The sequence below is a fragment of the Talpa europaea genome, assembly GCF_964194135.1.
Source record: "Talpa europaea genome assembly, chromosome: 2".
Lineage (NCBI taxonomy): Eukaryota > Metazoa > Chordata > Mammalia > Eulipotyphla > Talpidae > Talpa > Talpa europaea.
Window position 1 is genome coordinate 143,702,126 of NC_140068.1, and position 22,635 is coordinate 143,724,760.

At 40.9% G+C, this 22,635-nt stretch overlaps 2 protein-coding genes across 4 annotated transcripts in view; both read left to right on the plus strand.

Moving 5' to 3' along the window:
* RIPOR2 (RHO family interacting cell polarization regulator 2) overlaps positions 1-1,766 on the plus strand; it is a gene marked incomplete at both ends in the record, with an annotated part of 214,105 nt that extends 212,339 nt beyond the window's left edge. For all 3 annotated transcript variants that reach the window (XM_084228464.1, XM_084228465.1, XM_084228466.1), the window contains one exon: positions 1,666-1,766. In XM_084228464.1, coding sequence (XP_084084590.1) covers positions 1,666-1,766 — 101 coding nt within the window. The remainder of the gene's footprint in view (positions 1-1,665) is intronic.
* Positions 1,767-5,337: 3,571 nt separating this feature from the next.
* ARMH2 (armadillo like helical domain containing 2) lies at positions 5,338-7,654 on the plus strand (the record flags this gene model as incomplete). The annotated part of the gene is made up of 2 exons (XM_084259526.1): positions 5,338-5,602; positions 7,227-7,654. The coding sequence occupies 2 exons, from the start codon at positions 5,338-5,340 to the stop codon at positions 7,652-7,654; spliced, it is 693 nt and encodes a 230-aa protein (XP_084115652.1).
* Positions 7,655-22,635: the final 14,981 nt, after the last annotated feature.

Consider the following 22,635-nt stretch of genomic DNA (forward strand, 5'->3'; position numbering starts at 1 on the left):
GAACAGGCAGATTTACTGAAATACCAGCAGGTGAGGCAGGAGAGGTCTGCTGCACACTATGTGGGTTAGGTCCCTGGCCAGGGATCAAACTCAGGCCCTAGTTTTCATAGCCCTGAGACTTAACCCCTAGGCTAATCTTGTTTAGAAAATAGGAAAAGCACATATCTGAGGAGGTGTAGACCTTCATCCCCCAAATCATATACGATGCTGTAAACCAATGTTACCATAATTAAAAGTTGGAAAAATGGAACAAGACACTCAAATAATTTGCAAATACATGTTGGCTGTTGACAGTGAGCTAACTGTGAGTGGGTTGGATTTATCACCACGTGTTTAATTATTGAATTGGAATTTTTTTTTTAAGGTTCATTTATTTATACAAGAACAGGGGTATGGATCAGAGGCGAGGGAGGGTGAGAGAATTCACCAGAGAGAGTGGGGAGCAGAACAGGCAGATGGACCAAAGACACTGCTGAGGAGAGCAGTGGGCAAGGCAGTAGAGGTCTGCCACGCCATGTGGGTAGCTCCCTGGTCGGTCAAGAATCAAACCTGCGCTGTAGAGGCTGCGGACAGCTTCACAGCACAGCGCTCAACCTGCTGTGCCACGGGGGAGGCCCCAGGAATTTTTTTTTTTAAGATTTATTTATTTATGCATACAAGAGCTGGCGTACAAGCCAGAGGTGTGGGGGGTGAGAAGATTCACCAGAGAGAGAGAGTGGGGAACAGAACAGGCAGATTGACCAAAGCACACTGCTGAAGGGAGTGGGGGTGGGGGGCGAGTCAGGAGAGGTCTGCTGCGCCCTGCAGGTTGCTCCCTGGCTGGCTGGCTGGGAATGGAACTTGTGCTGCAGTGGCTGCAGACAGCTTCATAGGTTGCATCTTTTTTTTTTTTTTTTTAAGAATTATTTATTTATTTATATATATATACACAAGCACTGGGTACAGTCAGAAGCGCGGGAGGGTGAGAGAATTCATCAGAGCCAGAGCGGAGAGCAGAACAGGCAGACTGACGAAGTACACTGCTGAGGGGAGCACGGGGCGCGGCAGGAGAGGTCTGTGCAATAATGTGGGACCCTCGCCCGGTGGCCGGGGATCAAACCGGCGCTGCAAAGGCTGCGGGCATCTTCGCAACCCAGTGCTCAACCGCTGCGCCACCGGGGAGGCCCATAGGTTGCGTCTTAACGCTTGTGCCACCACGGAGGCCCTGAAGTGGATTTTTTAGCTAAGTCTGAAAACCTAAATTTGATTGTTTTGCAATATCATTCATATGTACCAATATATAACGTAAAAAAGAAAAACTGACATTTCAGTGTGCCAAAGTCAAGGACCAGCCAAACTGATATTCTTAATGCACTTAATATACATAATATATATGATATCAGAAATAAATTTGTTATGGGAAATGATGAACATCAAATGGCCCAAGGATTTCTACCTCAGTTTCATACACTGGCAATCTTTCCAGCATTTTCTCAAAAGTTCTTGGTTATTCTAAGCATCACCCAGAAAACAAGATAATTAAGAATCACAGAAGATGACTTGTCCTTACCTGAAGTTAACACTGGCAAACAATAGTAACCTATTCTGGCATGAATTTATTATTCTGAGTGATGAATGAGCAAGTCAAGTTCCTGTCAGTATTCATGTTTCATGTTCTATATCCAGGAGAAGACGGACGCTTGGCCTATGAGCAGTTGGACAAATTTCCTCGAGACTGTGTTAAAGCTGGAGGTCGTCATGGAGCTGAAGTTGCTACAGCTTTTTAATTACAAGTTCACTCTGCCTAACAGCTGTCTTAATGAATGGCCCTTTGAATCAAGATGGTGCTGTGATCTAGCCAGGATGTGTTTAAAACTTGAAGAGTTTTGCTGAAGCTGTCTGGAAATTTAACATGCTGTAGAAAGAATTCAAGTTCAGTTTCACAGTATCACTCCACTTTTCCTTTGGCTAAGAGGCTAGGGCTGCATCTAATTCCATAGATGATCCTTTTGATGGCATCTGACAATACTTAGTTTCCAAAAAGTCCATCTTGCCTAATAGGTACAGAATTTTAAAATAGCCATCTTTGTATTTTTTTGTAAGTTGTAGTGTAAGCTTGAAATAGTCTTGTGATGGTTTTTTTGATAATTATCAAATGCCTTGCGAATTTTCTCTGTTGTGCTCTCAGGGTTGAGTGGCCCCCCTTAGCTACCCAATTTAACTTAAATACAAAGCACAAAGAATTTTATCAAATAAACGTTTGCCTGCAGGACTCCTGTTAAATGGCGCATTGTAAGTTTAAGTTTTTTACTCCAAGCCTCCAGTATTTCTTGTGGAACTTTTTTTTTCTCCATCATGAAAATTTCAAAAGCATGTTCCCATTATGGTAAGAAAAATAGGTAGACGACCAACAACTGCCTTGTTAAGATTAAACCTGTCCTCATTGGGGGAAAAAAGGAATTCAAAAATTTAAACTTTTTTTAAAGCAAGAGTTGTTTTTTATGATGCTGTACAAATGCAGGAATTTTGATGCTAAGACAAATCAGAACCAAAAGGCGTGACTTCAGAAATTATTGATAACACTCTTTGAAAGTGGAAGAATCTGGTCGTTGAAGAAGTGCTAACAGTGAAAACATGGGGGTGTTAAATATCACCCTTCCTTCTGTAAAAATCACCACAGGATTAGGAAGAAGAATGCCCTGAGGAATAGTTACTCCCCAGAGAAATCATTCATTGCTAGAGGTTGCATTGGTTGGCCAAGTAGTTAATCAGCAGCTGCAGTTATTGCTTCTGTTTCAGGGTAACAAGTCCATTCGAGAACATACAAGACCCTTCAGTAGCTCTTACTAGGTAATTTTTCTTCCTCTTGAGACTATACATGGTGAGATATGCCAAGATACAAAATAATATGTGTGAGTGTAATATAAATTGTGGAATATCAATTGTGCTCTGAATGTGTTTGTATAAAATATCATTTAGATGTCATTAAAATATTTTCATTTGAGCAAGACCTTTAAAAACAACCCGTATTACCTTTATTTCATTTTCAAGTAAAATGGTTTGCCAGATTTCCTGGCAAATAGTTCATTCAACTGTGAAGTTATAAAGTATATATATATATATTTGTATATTTATAAATATTATATATATGCACATATCCCTCATTTTAAAGGTACATTGTACAGTCTATAGTTAGTATGTATAGTCGGTAGGCTATGTGACATGGTTGAAATGATTTCTTTTATAGAAAGTCCAATCACAAATGTTAGTTTTTGTTTGGTTTGTGGTTTTTTTTATTTTTTGAATATTGCATGAATAATTTCCTATCTTTTGTATTCACATCTGCATTTTATTTTTTGTTGAAGCGCAGGTGCTTTCAGTTTGGTGGCATTTGTATTCATCACTCTTTCAAACATGTAAGTCAAAATAAAAATTATTTTTGAACTACTAAACCATGTACAGACTCTGCTATATTTTTTCCACATGCCTTTCTGGTGTTGGTATTTATGCTACACACTACATCTCATTCGCTACTTGAATTTATTCTTAATCTTGAAATTCCTTCATCTGTGAGTGATAATAATATTTGACAGAATGCAGTAAAGCTAATGGAGGAAAAAAAGAGTTGTGTTTCAGAGTTAAGGTATCTGTGAGCAGAGACTGTGAGCCCCGTGGGAGTAGAAAAAAGCCTTCTTTTATTTCTGTTATGTTTTCAGTCCAACCCCCTACCCCCATCATCACCCAGAGCCCTTACATTCAACTCTGAGAGTAAATATTTAGCAAATGACTCACTAAATGCCAGTGATTGCCTTACTTGAGTCAGCAGTAAAAAACAATTTTGCCTATAAATTTGTTGCTCTACTGTTTAACTGAACTGCCCTCCTTACATAATTATAAAGTATAAACCCAAATTCAGCAAAAAAAACACCCAGCATTTCTCTCTAGATCAGTACATGACTGAATGTGTCTGCAATTCAAGTGAGAAATTCAATTAAAAATTTGAAATTGAGGGTGTTTAGCCAATGGATAGTTTTTAAAACCCTGAGATTGGTTTTTAAAACTATTTTATTTAGGTAGGAGAGCAGAAAAGAAGATTTAAGGACTGAGCCTTTAGATACACCGCTATTTAGAGGCCATAAAGAAGACAGGAAACCAGCAAAAGTGTTTCAAGGAGAATGGGGTGTCAAATTGAGGACTGAGAATTGGGTTTAGAAGAATAACAGTAATCAGTGACTCTAATAGACATTTTTAGTAGAGATAGAGGGTCGAAATTCTATTTGAAGTACATTTAACAGAGAATGGGAAAGTATGTTAAATGGCAAGTAAAGCAACTCTTTGAAGTTTTTGTCACAGAGAAATAAATGTACAGTAACTCAGTGAATGGGGCTACCTGAAATCAAGAAAGTATTTTCTTTTTTTTTTAAGATTTATTTATTTATTTATACAAGAACCGGGGTACAGGCCACATGTGCGGGAGGGTGAGAGAATTCACCAGAGACAGAGCGGGGAACAGAACAGGCAGACTGACGAAATACACTGCTGAGGGGAGCAGCAGGTGAGACAGGAGAGGTCTGTCACGCCATGTGGGACCCTCGCCGGCCGGCCAGGATTGAACCAGCGCTGCAGAGGCTGCAGACAGCTTCACAGCGCGGCGCTCAACTGCCTGCACCACCAGGCGAGGCCCAAGAAAGTATTTTCTTAATAAGAAAAATCGCAGGCTTGTTGATGATCAAAGGATCTAGTTGAGATGGAAAAGTGACTAAGGCAAAAGGAGAATTGTAATCTCAAGTGGAGGGAGAGAAGTTGGGTGACATCTACTGCATAAGTAGAGAGGACCTCATTCACAGCCTATAGGAAGCTGAGTGTGTTGGGCACAGGTACAGATAGTTGTTTGGATTGGATGCAATGGTGAGAGCTATGGAAATTCTCTTGATTGCTTCTTTTTGTTTGTTTCAGCAAAATAGGATAAATATTGGAAATCTGAGGCAGAGAAAAAGTGATGACGTGACAAGCAGAATAGGCATAATACTACGAAAGCAAGTTCGAACAGTCAAAGTATTCTGGCAAATTCCTAGTATACCTGCTAAACAAAAGTGCATAGACAGGAATGAGCTGTGTACATGAAGCAGAATCAGTGTAGTTTAAGTTGAGATTCTGTGCACTAGGGAAGTGAAAGGAAGCTTGACTTAGTTCATATCATAGAAGGCCTGCGTTGCCACCCTGAAGAATTTAAGCATACATTGCTTCCCTGGATGTGTGTATTCCATTCTATAGTGTTGCTAAGTGATGCATTCCAGAGTTCTTGACTATTCTGTTACTTCCAGCAGTGTAACCAAAGCACCTTGACCTTTTTACTCAATGGCTAAGTCCCATGTTTTTTATACACGATTTTGGACTTGGATTTCTCAGTGTTTTCGAGGGCTGTGTCGGAGTCTCCAGAAATTCTTGAATGTCAATATTAAGGGCCTCTGCTTTGAGAAGGAAGAGATTTTCATCCCTCCAGTTGAGTGTATTTTTCACAAAGAAAAAATTGTGGTGCTTGGTCATGTGGTGAAGAATAAAAAACTACCCATTGAGAAGCGAGCTCAAGCTGCCTATAAAATTGGACTATTGGCTTACACAGGTATTGATTTAACCACTTGTGCTAAAACAGGTATTCATTCTTTGTCTTTGTACCACCAAAGATATTACTTTCTCCTTTTTTAAGAGTATTCATCCAGTAAATTACTAAATATTGTCCTACTTTTTTTTAAAAGTACATATCCCAAAATTGCCTATCGAGTTCTCATTATCAGAAAAAATGTAAAAGAATCTATACTGAGTTGATGTAATTCCAACCTAGTGATAATTCCAACCTAGTGATAATTCCAATACAGAATAAAATGACTAGACATTTAATTTTTTTAATCTTGTGAAAATGCATTGCACAGAAACTAGCTTAGAAAAATCATTGAGAACTTCATGTTTTTAAGACACCTATCAGGAATGCCAATAAGTGCATCAGGGAAAAATAACTATTAATGTATATTAATGCAAAGAATGAAGTGGTAAAACATTTAAACACGCAGTGTCTAATGATTCTGAAATCCAAACTTGCTTCATTTTTTTCCTAATAAATTTCAGATTATGTAATAAAATTTTATAGTTAGTGCTGAGCAACCCATCTGCTAGTTAGAAGCTATGACTGGTAGTGATGAGGTTTATAGATTTTTTTCTAATAAGAAAATGAGTTACTTAGATGGAATTGGATAGACTGAGTGGTACCCAAGTGAGAAGACATTTCCTGTTTCCAAGGATCAAAGTGTACTAGGTGCCACGGGTACAGAACTAGAGAGAAGACAGGAAACTCAGGAGAAGTGATAGGTAAAGGGAGGGTGATGGTGCCCAATATGAGCAGGCTCAGTTCCTTGCGTGGCTATATTCACTACTGTGAATACTAGCTGTGCTGATGGTGCACAGAGATCTTATGCCCAGACTTCAACTAAAGCTTTAACAGTAAATAGAATGTTCTTGGAAGCATGGGACTGTGGTAGTGCAAGAAAGAGAAATCTAAACCGGACCAAAACTCCGAGGGTTAGAATCTGCCCAAGGATGGCAACTGTGCCTTATCGTGCAAACACCCTTCATTCAGTGCTTTTTTGACTGGTAACATGCTGGAGTTTGAGATTCGAACTAGGAAGATCTGAGTTCAGGTATATGACTAAAGCAGAGTGTACATGTCAGTAACCAAAGCAAGGAAAAACTTGTAAGGTCACGTGGGTCACACAAGGTGAGAAAGGTGTGAGGGTATGGGATCGCAATGGACACCAACTCATAAAAAACCTCTCTCCTCTGCTCTATGATACCCTGGCTTTGCACCTCAAACTTTGGTTTTCTTTTGCGCTAATACTCTGGTATTTCTTCAAGTACTGAAGACAGAATCAGAAATGAAGTCATGAAGGAGGTTTTCTCCATGAACATAACCAACTTTTTATTTTCCTTGAAATACTCCTCGGTCCTCATTAAAAGTACAAGGGAGGAGCCTTAGGCAGGCAGGCACCTTCCAATTTATTCCCTGCTTACCAACACACTTCCTCATCTTCACAGCAGGCCATGACATGAGGACATGGGCGGGGAAGACAGGAAAAATCAAAGTATCCCCCGTGTCACTGATAGGATACACCAACAAGATGACCAGTGAGCTCTCAAATGTGACTAGTTACTCCATATACCCAATACTTCTGGAATTGCAAATGCTTGTTTTACAGGAGGGCCGACTGCTGGGAAATTTGCTGCCGAGTACATGAAAGAAGTAGCTAACTTGCTGAACCATCAAGAGATGGCACCAAGAACAAGGATCTTGCTTCTCCAGAGTGTGGCATGTTGGTGTCACTTAAACCCTGTCAGCCAGAAAAGAGCCAAACGTATGCAGTTTATTAATGTTCTCATTAAGTTTTTTGAGCAAAAATATGATTCTACTATCAAAAGTCAAATTAACAGCAACCTCCTCATTAAGTTTTGGATTTGCTATGTTCTCTCTGTCATGACGTGCAATAATGTGCTTTGCATGAATGCGCTTAAAGAACACACACATCTAAAATATCATTTGCAAATGTTGGCCTCCGAGAATTGGGCTGGGTGGCCTGAGAATTTTGCCGAGGTGCTGTATTTTCTAATTGGTTTTCACAAGTGTTAATTTCTGTAAATATTGTTATCTGATGCAGCTGTCTGCACCACTGTATTACCCCAGAAAACTGAAATAAATCATAAAAGTCAATATATTCTTCTGTGTTTTCTTTATGTGACAGAGACATTCTTTGTAAGATTGCATAATCCACCTTCCTAAAGGCACCTAAAGGTTTAAAATGCTCTCATGAAAAAAAAAAAAAGTTCATAAAATGACGAGAACTCATTGGAAGATCATTGTTGATATGGCAAAAGCAACAGTGTGTTTGGGGAATGATTAGGTGATAAGAAGCCAAGACACCCAGAAAAGCCAAATTCTAAGCAAATCCACATCCTACTCTATCCCAGCAGAGGATATTACTGCCTCACCCATAACCATTCAGCTCTAACTCTTCCATCCAACCTTCCAGCAGGCTGTCTTTAGCTAAGATGGTTTTCTGGCTACCAGAGCATGATCCTGCTGTGCATCAGACCAGCTAGAAGTGCAGGGGAATTAGCACATAGTCAGAGCAGCCAATACCTTTGGCACAACTCTGGATGGAGAGTGTCCTGTGTTCAGACAACCTAGAGTTCTTAGATTTTCCTATGGAAGATATCCCCTCTTCTTGTTTTGTCTGTTGTAGAAAATGTAACCAAAATCAGCTGTTGACTTTTGTGTTGCCTGGAGTCATCAAAGGCTTTATTATTAAAAATTGCTCATGGAAAAATACCTCAAGGACATACAATGTTGCAACCACTCTAGACTGAATTATGTGCTTTCAGCTTCCACAGGTTGGCCCTGACCGAGTTGTGCTTCAGTGTCACCTTTTACTGAGGAGCCTAAGAAAAAATCGTGTAGCTTCTTGGTCTTCACTTGTGCATTTTACAGGAATGTTATTAAGGACACTATTCACATCCTGTGGATGCATGAGGGTCTTGGGGAAATTTTTCTCAAATCTTAAACCAGAAAAAACTGATCTACTGAGCAACTGTGTATTTTCATCTTTGGGGGATTTTGTGAATTGTGTAATGCAGTTGCTCAAACTAGAATGAAAGGCTGGAATCAGCAGTGTCATTTAGACAGTAGGTCACTGTCAGAAATTACTTTTTCAGTAGGGCCCTCCTTGGTGGCCTAGAGGTTAAGTCTCAGCGCCATTACCATGAAGGCTCGAGTTTGATCCCCAGCCGGAGAGCTAACCTACGTATTGTGCAGCAACCTTTCCTGCCTTACCCACTGCTCCCCTGGGCAGTGTATTTCAGTAAATCCTCCTGTTCTGCTCCCCACTGTCTCTGGTGAATCCTCTCATCCCCTGTTCCTCTGGCCAACACCTCAGTTCTTCTACACAAAAATAAATAAATAGATCTTTTAAAAAGTTACTTTTTAAAAAATGTTTTCCAAGTTAAATTTTTTTCTCAAAGTAATATAATGAATATAGTTTAAAAAGTCAATAACACAAGTTAATAACACAAGATCTGATGACATAGACATCTCCTAGCCTTCTTGTGATTCATTCTTCCAGAGACAACTATTTGAATTCTTTTTTGTTTTTGTTTTTCATTTATTTTTTATTGCAGTTACAGCAGTTTACAATATTTTATATGATTTAGAGGTATAGAAGCTCCTCTTCAGTTGTACATTACTGCACTACGTCCACCACCAAAACACCCATAGTCCTCCACCCCAGGAAGTTCATTGTGCTTCCTTCCCAGTTGTCTCTCCCCTCTCAGCTTCCCACTCTGGAAGCCTCAATTCTATAGTCACATTTCAAGGTTTGGCTTTTTCGGACCCTATGTTTTGTTTCTCTATCTTCCATATCAGACACTATCAGGTATTTGTATTTCTCCTTCTGATTTAATTTCACCTAGCATTATCCTCTGCGGTTCCATACATATTGTCACAAAGGGCAAGAGTTTATCTTTTTTATAGCTGAGTAATATTCCATTGTGTGTATATACCACATCTTCCCAATCCACTTAACTGTCTGAGAATTTTTGTTTTTATAACCTGGCTAACATTTTGATTGTTCTGGTATTTACAAAAGAAAAAAAAAACCCTTTTCCCCCCAGTTTCAGGCTTTTTTTTTTTTACTTCTTGATACGACAAGTAAGAAAAATGAAAGTATTGTGTATCACATGAAGATGAGTCCATAAATTTCCATAGTTTTATTTGTAATAGCCTGAGTGTCATAAATTGTCATAGTTTTATTTGTAACAGCCAGAGTGTCTATCAGCAAAGTGAATGGATAAACAAATTGTGGTATAGCCACTGGGTGGAACACTACTCAGCAACAAAGTAATGTAATTGGAATCACAGCATGGATCAGTCTTGATGTTAAGTAAAAGGAGCCCAGTAAAAGTACCCACTATATGCTTCCATTTAAGTAAATAAAATTTCCATGAGAAAGCAGATTGCTCAGTATATTCTAATACTGTCCCTTACTTATGTCTACTTGTCCTTCTCTTCCTCTCTCAATATAATTGTGCCATAAAAGCTCCCTGGTGGTCTAGTGGTTAGGATTCGGCGCTCTCAATATAATTGTGCCATAATTGTCAATTAAAACAAAGGGATTGTTTCAGTATTTGTGAAAGCTAAGCCCTATCATACATGATGATTGTGTTTCCTTCTTTGTACAACTGTTTTCCCTGGCGTTTGTGGGGTTTTGCTTAATTTTCTGTATACCTATCACTAATGTATTTCCACACTCACCTTTACTATGATTTGGCTTCTCTCAATACAATTACATGTTGAGTTATTGTCAACTGTGGTGTCTTCTTGAAGATAGCCACCATCATGGAGCCCACAGTGCTCTTGATCCTATCTGGGTCTCTAAAGAGCTAACAAATATGTTAGGGAGTACTTTGGCACTACACACGTTGGATACTGCTTTTTATCACTTTTTATCACTTCCCTTTTTCTGGTTCAAATATTTATACACCAATTCCTATCCTTCTTGTTTGACCTAATCACCTAGTTGGCTAAAATCTATAATTCAACCAAGACATATCTTGAAGGGAGCAGAGTAGGCAGGGTACAGTTTTGTAAACAAAGCAAAGGCATAAGTACGGGCCCTAACTAGAATCTATTCTTTCTTCAATTTCTTTTGGGGAGGACATCTAATCCATACTATATATATATTTTTTTTAAAAGACTTATTTATTTATTTATATAAACACTGGGTGTAGTCAGAAGCATGGGAGGGTGAGAGAATTCACCAGAGCAGGGGGCAGAACAGGCAGACTGATGAAATACACTGCTGAGGGGAGCAGCGGGTGGCAGGAGAGGTCTGCGCACTATGTGGGACCCTCACCCAGTGGCCGGGGTTCGAACTGGCGCTGCAGAGGCTGCGGGCAGCTTCGCAAACCAGTGCTCATCCACTGCACCACCGGGGATGCCCCATACTATATTCTTAAGGCTGTCAGTCAAGGTATCCTGCCCACCTGTGGAGTGGGAATTAAGCCAGGTTTCACACATAAGGTTTTCCAACTGAATGACTTTATATATGTGTGTGTATATAAATATTACATCACCCATCATCCTTCATTTTTGTACAGTGAATGAATTCCCCGTAAAATTCCTACCACCAATTCACCTGTGCACCATCACCATAGTCCCTTGTGCTCTACCCACCCCTGTTCTGATCTTTCTCCCTTCCCTTCCCCTACAGAATGTCTCTGGTCTATGGTTGTCTGTTGATTTTGATTTTTACTTTATTATAGTTATTTTTTTTCCTGATCCCTTATTTGGACCCTCTATATTCCTCCTATAAGTGAAACCATCCGATATTTTTCTTTTTCTTTCTGGCTTATTTCACTGAGCGTAATCCCTTCCAGCTCCATCAATGTGCTGCAAATAGCATTAGTTTATCCTTTTTGATTGCTGAATAATATTCCGTTGTGTATATATACCACATCTTCTTGATCCAGTCATCTATTTTTTGGGCATTTGGGTTGTTTCCACAGCTTGCCTATTGTAAACGGTGCTGTAATAAACATAGGGGTGCAGGTGTCCTTTTGAATTAATGTTTCTGTGTCCTTTGGGTAGATACCTAGGAGTGAAATTGATGGATCATATGGAAGCTCCATTTTTAGTACCAACTGACTACTTTTTGCCATTTTCCTTTAAAATACTCAATTAAATTCTTTAAACAAACCTCAAAGTTCTTTTTTTATATTAATTTTTTTTTACATCATTGTTCATTTTTTTTTTTTTATAAATTTTATTGTTATATTCCCCATACAATTGCAGCCCCCCATTCTGACCCCAATCCCTCCCCTCCCGCCCCCACCCCCCTAAAAGTGTCTCTGGTTCATAGTTTTTTGTTGATTTTGATTTTCACTTTCTTATAGTTATTCATTTTCCTGGTCCCTTATTTAAGTTTTCTAGATTCCTGCTATGAGTGAGACCATCCGGTATTTTTCTTTTTCTTTTTGGCTTATTTCGCTGAGCATGATCCCTTCCAGCGCCATCCATGTTGCAGCAAATTGCATGTGTTTATCTTTTTTGAATGCTGAGTAATATTCCATGGTATATATGTACCACATCTTCTTGATCCAGTCATCTATTTTTGGGCATTTGGGTTGTTTCCAAAGCTTAGCTATTGTAAACAGTGCTGCTATAAACATAGGGGTGCAGGTGTTCTTTGGAATTGATGTTTCTGTGTCCTTTGGGTAAATACCTAGGAGTGGAATTGCTGGGTCATATGGAAGCTCTATGTTTAGTAGGTCCAGAAATCTCCACACAGCTTTCCACAGTGGTTGGACCAGTTTGCACTCCCACCAACAGTGCAGAAGAGTTCCTTTTTCTCCACACCCTCGCCAACATTTGTTGTTGCTAGTTTTTTTAATATGTGCCATTCTCACTGGTGTAAGATGGTATCTCATGGTAGTTTTGATTTGCATTTCCCTGATGACAAGTGATGTTGAACATTTTTTCATATGCCTGTTGGCCATTTGCATTTCCTCTTCAGAGAAGTTTCTTTTAAGCTCTTCTGCCCATTTTTTGACTGGATTATTTTCTTTGTTGTTGTTGAGTCTCATCAGCTCTTTGCAGATTTTTGTGATCAGTCCTTTATCATTAGTGTTGGGTGCAAAAATGTTCTCCCAGTTGGTGGGGTTTCTCTTTGTTTTTGTTATTGTCTCTTTTGCTGTGCAAAAGCTCTTTAATTTGATATAGTCCCAGCTGTTTATCTTTGCCTTCACTATCACTGCTTTGGGTGATGTGTCTGTAAAGATGTCTTTGATGCGCAAATCACGTAGTGTTTCGCCTATATTTCCTTCTATATATTTTATGGTTTCAGGTCTTATGTCTAGTTCTTTAATCCATTTTGAGTTGATTTTTGTGTATGGTGTGAGGTGGTGGTCAAGCTTCATTCTTTTGCATGTAGCGACCCAGTTTTCCCAGCACCATTTATTGAACAAAACTTTCTTTGCTCCAATGCATAGTCTTTGCTCCTTTGTCAAAGATTAGTTGACCATAAATCTGTGGGTTTATTTCTGGATTTTCTATTCGATTCCATTGGTCTGTATGTCTGTTCTTGTTCCAATACCATGCAGTTTTGATGATTATGGCTTTGTAGTATAGTTTGAAGTCTGGGAGTCTGATGCCTCCATTCCCTTCTTTTTTTTTCAGGAGAGCTTTGGCTATTCGGGGTTTTTTGTGATTCCATATGAATTTCATCAATAATTGTTCTATTTCTTTGAAGAATGACATTGAAATTTTGATTGGAATAGCATTGAATCTGTATATTGCTTTTGGAAGGATGGCCATTTTAATAATGTTTATTCTTCCAATCCATGAGCAGGGGATGTCTCTCCATTTCTTTGTGTCTTCTTCTATTTCTTTTAACAGTGTTTTATAGTTTTCTTTGTATAGGTCCTTTACCTCTTTTGTTAAATTTATTCCCAAATATTTGATTTTTTTTGTTTCAATAACAAAAGGGATGGTCTTTTTGATTTCTTCTTCTTCAGATTTATTGTTTGTGTATAGGAAGGCTACTGACTTTTGCGTGTTGATTTTGTATCCTGCCACTTTACTGAACTGATTGATGAGTTGAATTAGCTTTTCTGTGGAGTTTTTGGGGTTCTCTATGTATAATATCATATCGTCTGCAAATAGTGATAGTTTGACTTCTTCTTTTCCTATTTGGATTCCTTGGATGTCTTTCTCTTGTCTTATTGCCCTGGCTAGGACTTCCAGTATTATATTGAAAAGCAATGGTGAGAGTGGACATCCTTGTCTTGTTCCAGATCTTAATGGAATTGCTTTCAGCTTTTCACCATTGAGAATGATACTGGCTGTTGGCTTGTCATAGATGGCCTTTATGATGTTGAGGTATGTTCCTTGTATCCCAAGAACTTCAAGGGCTTTTATCATGAATGGGTGTTGCACTTTGTCGAAAGCTTTCTCAGCATCTATTGATATTATCATATGGTTTTTATATTTCTTTTTGTTGATGTGTTGGATAACGTTGATTGATTTTCGGATGTTAAACCATCCTTGTGCCCCTGGAATGAATCCAACTTGGTCGTGGTGAATTATCTTATGGATACATTGTTGGATTCTGATAGCTAAAATTTTATTGAGGATTTTTGCATCAGTGTTCATTAGGGAGATTGGCCTGTAGTTTTCCTTTTTTGTGTTGTCCTTGTTCGGTTTTGGTATTAGTGTAATGTTGGCTTCATAGAACGTGTTTGGTATTGTCCCTTCCTTCTCAATTTTTTGGAAGAGTTTGTGAAGGATAGGCACTAATTCGTCTCTGAATGTTTGGTAGAATTCATTTGTAAATCCATCAGGTCCTGGGCTTTTGTTTTTGGGGAGGTTTTTGATTACCATTTCAATTTCGCTAATTGTAATTGGTCTGTTTAGGTGTTCTATTTCTTCTTTATCTAGCTTTGGGTGATTGTAGAGTTGTAGGAATTTGTCCATCTCCTCTAGATTGTTAAACTTGTTTCCATATAACTGTTCATAGTAGTTACTGATTATTCTTTTGATTTCTGCTGTGTCCGTTGTGATTTCTCCTCTTTCATTGATGATCCTGTTTATTTGTGCTTTCTCCCTTTTTTCCTTTGTGAGCCTGGCTAGGGGTTTGTCTATTTTATTGATTTTTTCAAAGAACCAGCTCTTGGTTTCATTGATCTTTTGGATTGTTTTTTTAGTTTCAATTTCATTTATTTCTGCTTTGGTTTTTATTATTTCTTTTCTTCTACTGGTTTTGGGGTTTTCTTGTTGTTCTTTTTCTAGATCTTTGAGCTTCGAGATTAGGTTGTTTCTTTGCGTTCTTTCTTGTTTCTTGATGTGAGCTTCTATTGTTATATATTTTCCTCTTATTACTGCTTTTGCTGCATCCCATACATTTAGGATATTGGTGTCCTCCTTGTCGTTCAATTCAAAAAATTTTTTAATTTCTTCTTTGATCTCCTCATTAGTCCAATGGTCTTCCAGTAGTGTGGTTTTTAATCTCCATGAGGTAGGAAAGTTCCTTGCCTTCTTTTTATGGTTTATTTCTAGTTTGATGCCTTCATGGTCAGAAAAGATGGTTGATATGATTTCAATCTTGGTGTATCTGTTGATGTTTGTCTTGTGCCCCAGTATGTGATCGATCCTGGAGAATGATCCGTGTGCGCTTGAGAAAAATGTGTACTCCGTTTTTTTGGGGTTTAGTGTTCTATAGATGTCTGTTAAGCCCAATTGCTCTAGGTCTTTATTTAGAGCTTTGGTTTCTTTACTTATTTTTTGTCTTGTTGATCTATCCATTGTTGATAGTGGTGTGTTGAAGTCTCCCACTACGTATGTGTTTTCTCTGATGTCTGTTTTCAGAGAGGACAACAGTTGTCTGATATATTTTGGTGCTCCTTCGTTTGGTGAGTATATGTTAATGAGTGTTATTTCTTCTTGAAGTATTGTCCCCTTGATCATAATGTAGTGACCATTGGGGTCTCTTTTTATCTTTTTGAGTTTGAAATCTGTTTTATCTGATATAAGTATAGCTGTTCCTGCTTTCTTTTTTGGTCCATTTGCTTGTAGGATTGTTTTCCATCCTTTAACTTTGAGCTTATTTTTATCTTTTGTAGCTAAATGTGTTTCCTGGAGACAGCAAAAGGTTGGGTTTTGTTTCTTAATCCAGGCTGCAACTCTGTGTCTTTTTATTGAAGAGTTTAGTCCATTTACATTTAGAGTTAATATTGATATGTTAACATCTGTATTTGCCATTGTGTTTGTCTTTCCTTTGATTTTATTTATTTATTCTTTTAATAACTTTTTTTTTTTTGGCCTTCTTTCATTGTTATTCGTCGCTCTGAGTTTCTGGCTTTAGGACTCCTTGTAGTATTTTTTGGAGTGGGGGTTTAGTTGCAATGAAATTCCGGAGTTTCTCTTTGTCTGGGAAGGTCCATATTCTTTCTTCAAAGAGGAAGGAGAGCTTTGCCGGATAGAGTATTCTTGGTTGGCATCTGTTTTCTTGGAGTCTGTTGACTATGTCCCTCCACTCTCTCCTTGCCCGTAGTGTTTCTTCGGAGAAGTCTGATGTCAGCCTGATTGGTTTTCCTTTGAATGTTATCTGTTTCTTCCCTCTTGCCAGCTTCATTATTTTTTCCTTGTCCTGGATTCTTGGGAGCTTTACTATTATGTGTCTTGCTGTATTTTTCCTTTCGTCGTGGAAGTTTGGTGTTCTTCTTGCTTCTTGTATATCAATTTTCAGCTCCTTCTTCACATTTGGGAAGTTCTCTTCAATTATCTCTTTGAATATTTTCTCTGTTCCTACATCTCTCTCCTCTCCTTCTGGTATTCCTATAACTCTTATATTTCCTTTCCTCATGGAGTCAGATAGTTCCCGAAGTCTTTCTTCGTTCTTTTTCCTTCGTACTTCTCTTTCCTTCTCTGTTTTGGTTCTTTTTATTTCTGTGTCTTCAAGATTACTTATTCGTTCTTCCATTTCATCTATTCTGCTTTCATTGCTTTTCCCAGAATTCTTTAGTTCTTCCATTAATTCTTTGATCTCCTGCATTTCTTTTACTTCCCTCTTTAGGGACTCAATTTCTTTCTTCTGACCATTGTTTTCCCTCTCTAGGGACTCAATTGCATTCTTCTGATCGTTGATTATTTTTCCCTTATCATTGTTTTCCTTTATGACTTCTGTCAGTTTTTTAATCACGGCAATTTTAAATTCTCTTTCTGGAAGGCTCAGAAATTCTTCCAAGTTATTGTCGTTGCAATCTGGGGGCTGGCTTTCTTTTTGTGGTGTGCTTTTTCTCTGGAGAGTTGCTAGGTTGCGTGTGGTTCTTCTCCTCCCTACTGTCTGTTTTCTAATTTGCCGTATGTGTTGGGACACTGTGTTGTTGGGACTTGCCGGCATCTTGGGTGGGCTTCTCTGTTCCCCTCTGGTTCTTCCAGGAGTCATCTGTCAGTTTCAAGCAGCCTTTACTGGAGAAAGGTCCCTGTTCTAAAATGCCGATGTGGGGACACACTCCCCTGTGCGCCTGGTCTGCCCCGGCAGTGGGTTCCTGCTCCCCTCTGGGCTTGGACTGCAGGCCAGAGGGGTTCTGGCGTGGGCGAACTTCCCCCGCTCACCTCTGGCTCCTGAGGAAGCCTTCTGCAGGTAGTCTTTACTGAAGAAATGTCCCTGTTCTAAAATGGTGATGTGGGACACACTCCCTGCGCTTCTGGTCTCAGGCACACTATTCTGCGCGCCTGGTCTGCCCCGGCTGTGGGTGCTCGCTCTCCCTGTGGGCTCAGACTACTTGTTCAGAAGGGGCCCGGTGTGGGCTAACTCCCCAGCTGGCCACTAGCTCCTTCAGTAGCCTGTGCTGGGGTCAAGTCGCTAGGTGGCACCAGAGATCTCTCCTAGAGCCCTTGGGGAGCTGATTTTCCACCCCGTGGGACAGGGAGCAGAGCGGGGATGGTAGGGTACACCTCAACGGCTTTGGGGTGCTGTGTCTGCCTTGTGCCCCACCGTCGTGGGGAACCCACGCCCCTAATTTCGTGCCCCGGGTCTCAGTTCCAAAGCCCTCAGTTCCAGGACGCGGGCTGTAGCCCAGATCAGTGGCGCGGGAATGGCGCCTTTTGAATCCCGCTCCCCTGCCTGGGCGCCTTGTTCCTGCTCACTCAGGGAGGGCCTCCGCCAGGGTCTCAGTTCCAAAGCCCTCAGTTCCAGGACGCGGGCTGTAGCCCAGATCAGTGGCGCGGGAATGGCGCCTTTTGAATCCCGCTCCCCTGCCTGGGCACCTTGTTCCTGCTCACTCAGGGAGGGCCTCCGCCGTCTCCCCGCAAGCCTAGGTCGCAGGCGCAGGGCCCTGGGCAGCTGCAATCCGAGCGCCGCTTTCGCGCAAGCTTACCGGGCGGGCGGGGCTGTGTGCTGGTGCTGGTCTCCTCCTGGGGGGCGGGGCTCTCTTTAATGGCGGCTGGAGCTCACCTCCGCGGCGGATCCTGCAGGGTTCGCCTCAGCTCCCGTTCACGGGGTGTGGTGGCTGAAATAGTTCCTTTCCACTCACAGTCCCGCTTGCTGCATCCGTTTTTCTTGTTGGGCGTTTTGGTTTGTTGTTTCCCTCGTCTCTGCCGGTCGGAGAGTGCCGCCTCTGTGGGCGGGGGAGGGGAGCAGGGTTCTGTGCTTCCCTCCCTTCTCGTCCTCTTTTATGGCAACTTTCTTCTTTGGGCAGTTTGCTGGAGTCGTCCGTTCTCACTGGGACCTGCCGCTTTTCCTCCCTATTAACTTTTTTTAATGGGAGATCTTACTCGCAGCGTCTCCTCGCCGCCATGTTGCTCCGCCCCCCTGTTCTCTTTCTCTCATCATCATTGTTCATTTTTAAACAATATTTGCCCCACCCCCTCAGGTGTAGTCCCCATAAAGTTTCCTTACCCAATGCACCTGTGCACCATCACCTCAGTCCCCTGTGCTCCTCCCTCCCTCTGATCCCTCTCCCTCCTCCTCCCCTGCAGGATGGCTCTGATTTATAATTGTTCATTTTTGCTTTGTTGTGTCTTGTACTGTTGTTATTTTTTTTACACTGGTATCTTATTTGGTTCCCCTATATTCCTGCTATAAGTAAAACCATCCGATATTTTTCTTTTTCCATCTGGTTTATTTCACTGAGCATAATTCCTTCTCGTTCCATCCACGTTGCTGCGAATGGCATGAGTTTATCTTTTTTGATTGCCGAATAATATTCCATTGTGTATATATGCTACATCTTCTTGACTCAATCATCTATTTTTGAGCAAACTTCGAAGTTCTTAGATTCTAATTTGCTGGGTTTGACTGACCTTGGACCCTGACTCCAAGGCATTTTCATTGAGATTTTCTGACATTTGATATCTACTTTAAAATTAGGCTCATCATCTAAAGAAATGTCTTCCAAATCTTCCATCACTAGGGTCAATTCCCAGGAGCTGAAAACTTAACATTCATTACCCCAAGCTTCCTCTTGAAATCCATCCCTAAAAACACTCCCAGAGACAGCTGGGCAACATAGCTCAGCCTGGATATTTAGTGTCCTGCCTTCTTGTGGAAATTTTACTTACTTAAATGGAAGCATATAGTGGGTATTTTTATCTGGGTTTTGTTTTGTTTTTTGTGGGACCCTCGCTGGCGGCCAGGAAATGAACTCGCGCTGCAGAGGCTGCAGGCAGCCTCGCAGCCCAGCGCTCAACCACTGCGCCACCAGGGGAGGCCCTTATCTGGTTCTTTTTACTTAACATCAAGACTGATCCATGCTGTGATTCTAATTACATTGCTTTATTGCTGAGTAGTATTCCACCCTGTGGCTATACCACAATTTGTTTATCCATTCACCTTGCTGATAGACACTCTGGCTATTACAAATAAAACTATGACAATTTATGGACTAATCTTCATGTGGCACACACAATACTTTCATTTTCTTAATACCTAGGAATGGAATGGCTGGGTTATATGGAATGTGCATTTAAGATATTACTGAACATTTCTATAGCATTTGTAGGATTAAAACATTGCCACCAGCACCGGAGAGTTCCATGGCTTCCCATCCTTCGTACTTGGTATGGTCAAGTTTTTCTTTTCGTAAACTCTAGCCATGATAGGTAGTCTGATAGGTACCTAGCAGTATTTAGTATAAGTGTGTAGCAATATCTCACCTTAGGTTTATATCACTGTCTCAGGACGGTGGGAGTGGGGTGTGAAAGGGAATGTAATGATTGCTATTTGGGCTTTCAGACCCGGGTAAATTTTAGTTAAGTGTTGTTCTGAAGGGCTACAGGTGGTGCCAGTTATTCAAAATGAACTCCCCAAAACTTACACTTTCCCAAAAACCAATATTGTTGACATCTTTCCATGTGTTCATTTGCTGTCGGTAGATATCTTTTCCCCCATTTAAAAAATCAGGTTATCTGCTTATTGAATTTTAAGAGTTCTATATATTAATAGATGTAAATCTTTTGCCAGATACATTTTGCAAATATTGTCTCCCAGATCTGTATCTTATCATTTTCTTAAGTCTTCCCAAAAAGACTTGATTTTTATGAAGTCAAATTTACTGAGATAATTTGTGGTTTTGTGTGTCTGAGAATTCGTTTGCCATATCCAGGTCACTAGGATTTTTTTCCTGTTTTCTTCTAATTTTAGATTTTACACTAAAATCCTCTTCAATTCCCTCGCCTCTTTTGCTGCCTACCAGCAAATCCTGGCAATTCATATTTGGCATTTTCCAGATTTTCCAAGCTATCCCATTCTAGAGTCCTTTTTTACTCATCTAAATAACAGCTCAACTCATTTCCCTATCTCCCTAACAGGGAGTATTCTTGAATTTATCTATTCTTCTTTAATTCTGTCTTTAGACTAGTGGCCCATACCTAAAGCAGAGCTGCACTGCCTGGAAGGCACTAACCTCATGTGGCTGTGTAAACAGGAAGTAAAATTTCCTCATTCACACTAGCCATATATTATTTTTTTGGAAAAGGCAGATACTGTTCAGCAACGGGCGAGACAGAAGTCTGCGCATGAAGGTTTTAGGGCTCCCTTTTATAACCTGTTTTCGTGGGCTTTTCATGACAGGGGGAGTCAATTTGAGCCAGTTATTTGCTGGGATGTCTGGTCTTAGGCATTGACCTTTGACACAAGCTATCTCCTGGCCCTGCTTCTGCATTCTTGGACAATTGTTCCCATACCAGCCTTATCAGTTCCCTTTATCTATTTAAGCTTCCAAACCTTCCAGCTGGACAAAGAGTGAGGTCTTAGTTTTTCACCTTATTAAATAATACCCTGACATTTTCCGCTCTCCCAAGAGGATGACAAATCCTTGCAAATGGGGCAAAGATCTAGCTGCTTCTGTAGCTGCTTCAAGTTGGATTTGGGGCCATAGCACTGGTTCTACCTAGCTTGCCATCTTAGGACAGTGGGAATGGGGTGTGAAAGGGAATGCGATGGCCAAGCCCTGGGTTTTAGGGTCGACGCTAGTTGCTAAGTATTGTTCTGAAGGGCTGCGGATGGTGCCGGTTGTCCAAAATGGGCTCCCCAAGAATCCAAGTCCAAGTGCAACAGGGAACCTCCCCCGGAAAGGGGGAGGTTCCCTGTTGCACAAGTATTCTGCAGCAGTTTGTGCTTCTAGGTCTCAGTACTCTGTGAACAGCATTCTGTGACTGGGAGCTGCAGTCTGATGGTCTGTGAAGATGAAACTTAACAAAAAGTTTACTAGTGCGGTGTCTTGAAAAGGGCCCAGATGGCGGAAATTTTGTCTAAGAGGTTATAGTCCCTTCATGCTTTTGGCTAGAGGGAATATTGGGGTGTCTTAGGGAGAATGTGGATATTTAATTGTCCACTAAAAGTGGTGGAAAAGATAGCTCGGCCTGGGTATTTAGTGTCCTCCCCAAATTGATTTTTTTTTTTAGATTTATTTATTTATTTATTTATACAAGCACTGGGTACAGTCAGAAGCGCGGGAGGGTGAGAGAATTCACCAGAGCCAGAGGCGGGAACGGTACAGGCAGAAGGACCGAAGTACCTTGCTGAGGGGAGCAGTGGGCGGCAGTAGAGGTCTGCACGACATGTGGGACCCTCCTCTGGTGGCCAGGGAGCAGCCGGGGATCGAACCGGCGCTACAGAGGCTGCGGGCAGCTTCGCAACCCAGCGCTCAACCACTGCGCCACTGGGGAGGCTCCCCAAATTGATTTTAGATTTTACATTAAAATCCTTTTCAGTTCCCTCGCCTCTTTTGCTGGAGGTGCTATAGCCAGAATGGGGGTATCAGCGAGTTCTGAGGTTTCTGTACTATTCCTGTTGCCTGCTTTGGCAACTAACAGGGCCAGCAGTGGCTGTGGGGATTTTGCTAATTGGAGGCTGGCTTGGGCTTTGGCCTTGATGTCCCATCCTAACAGAGGAATGGGGCAGGAAGGTTAGACTAAAAATCAATGTATGAACACGTGGCCTTGTGTTGAGCAGGGCAGAGGTGCTGTAAAGCGTCCTGGCTTAGGATGGCCATCAATGATAGTGAGGAGCACAGTTAACCAGTAGGTCAGTCAAGAGAACTGGAATAAGGTAAGGCAGAGTAAGTGGTCCCCACTTCCAGGGTCACCTGAGGCTCACCCATATAGTAAATAGGGGAGCCTGTCTCATCGCTGGGCTGCTTCGGAAAAGGTCTTCTGCCCCAGGTTCTACATAGAGGTAGCTCTCCTGTGGTTTGGGCTGACCCCTTCCCTCTCTGGAGTGGTACAGTCCCTCTTCCAATGCCCTGTGTGATGGCACAGGGGCATGGTCCTGGTGGTGCTTTCTTCAGGCACTTGCAGCTGAGGTGTCCCAGTGGCTACATGCTTGCCATATTTTAAGAGCTCAATAGCCACACACGGCTACCTGGTTTTCATACAGGACAGCACAGATATTTCTAATGCCTCATAAAGTTTTATTGGACAATGTTGCTAAAGATTTAAAAAGGCTTCCATTATTTAAATATTTGGTTCAGGCACTGAAGGAACAGTCTTATTTTTCACAGTATCACTGAGGTATAGACTTATCTCAATACTAGAGATAATAAAATCAAAGTTCTATAAGG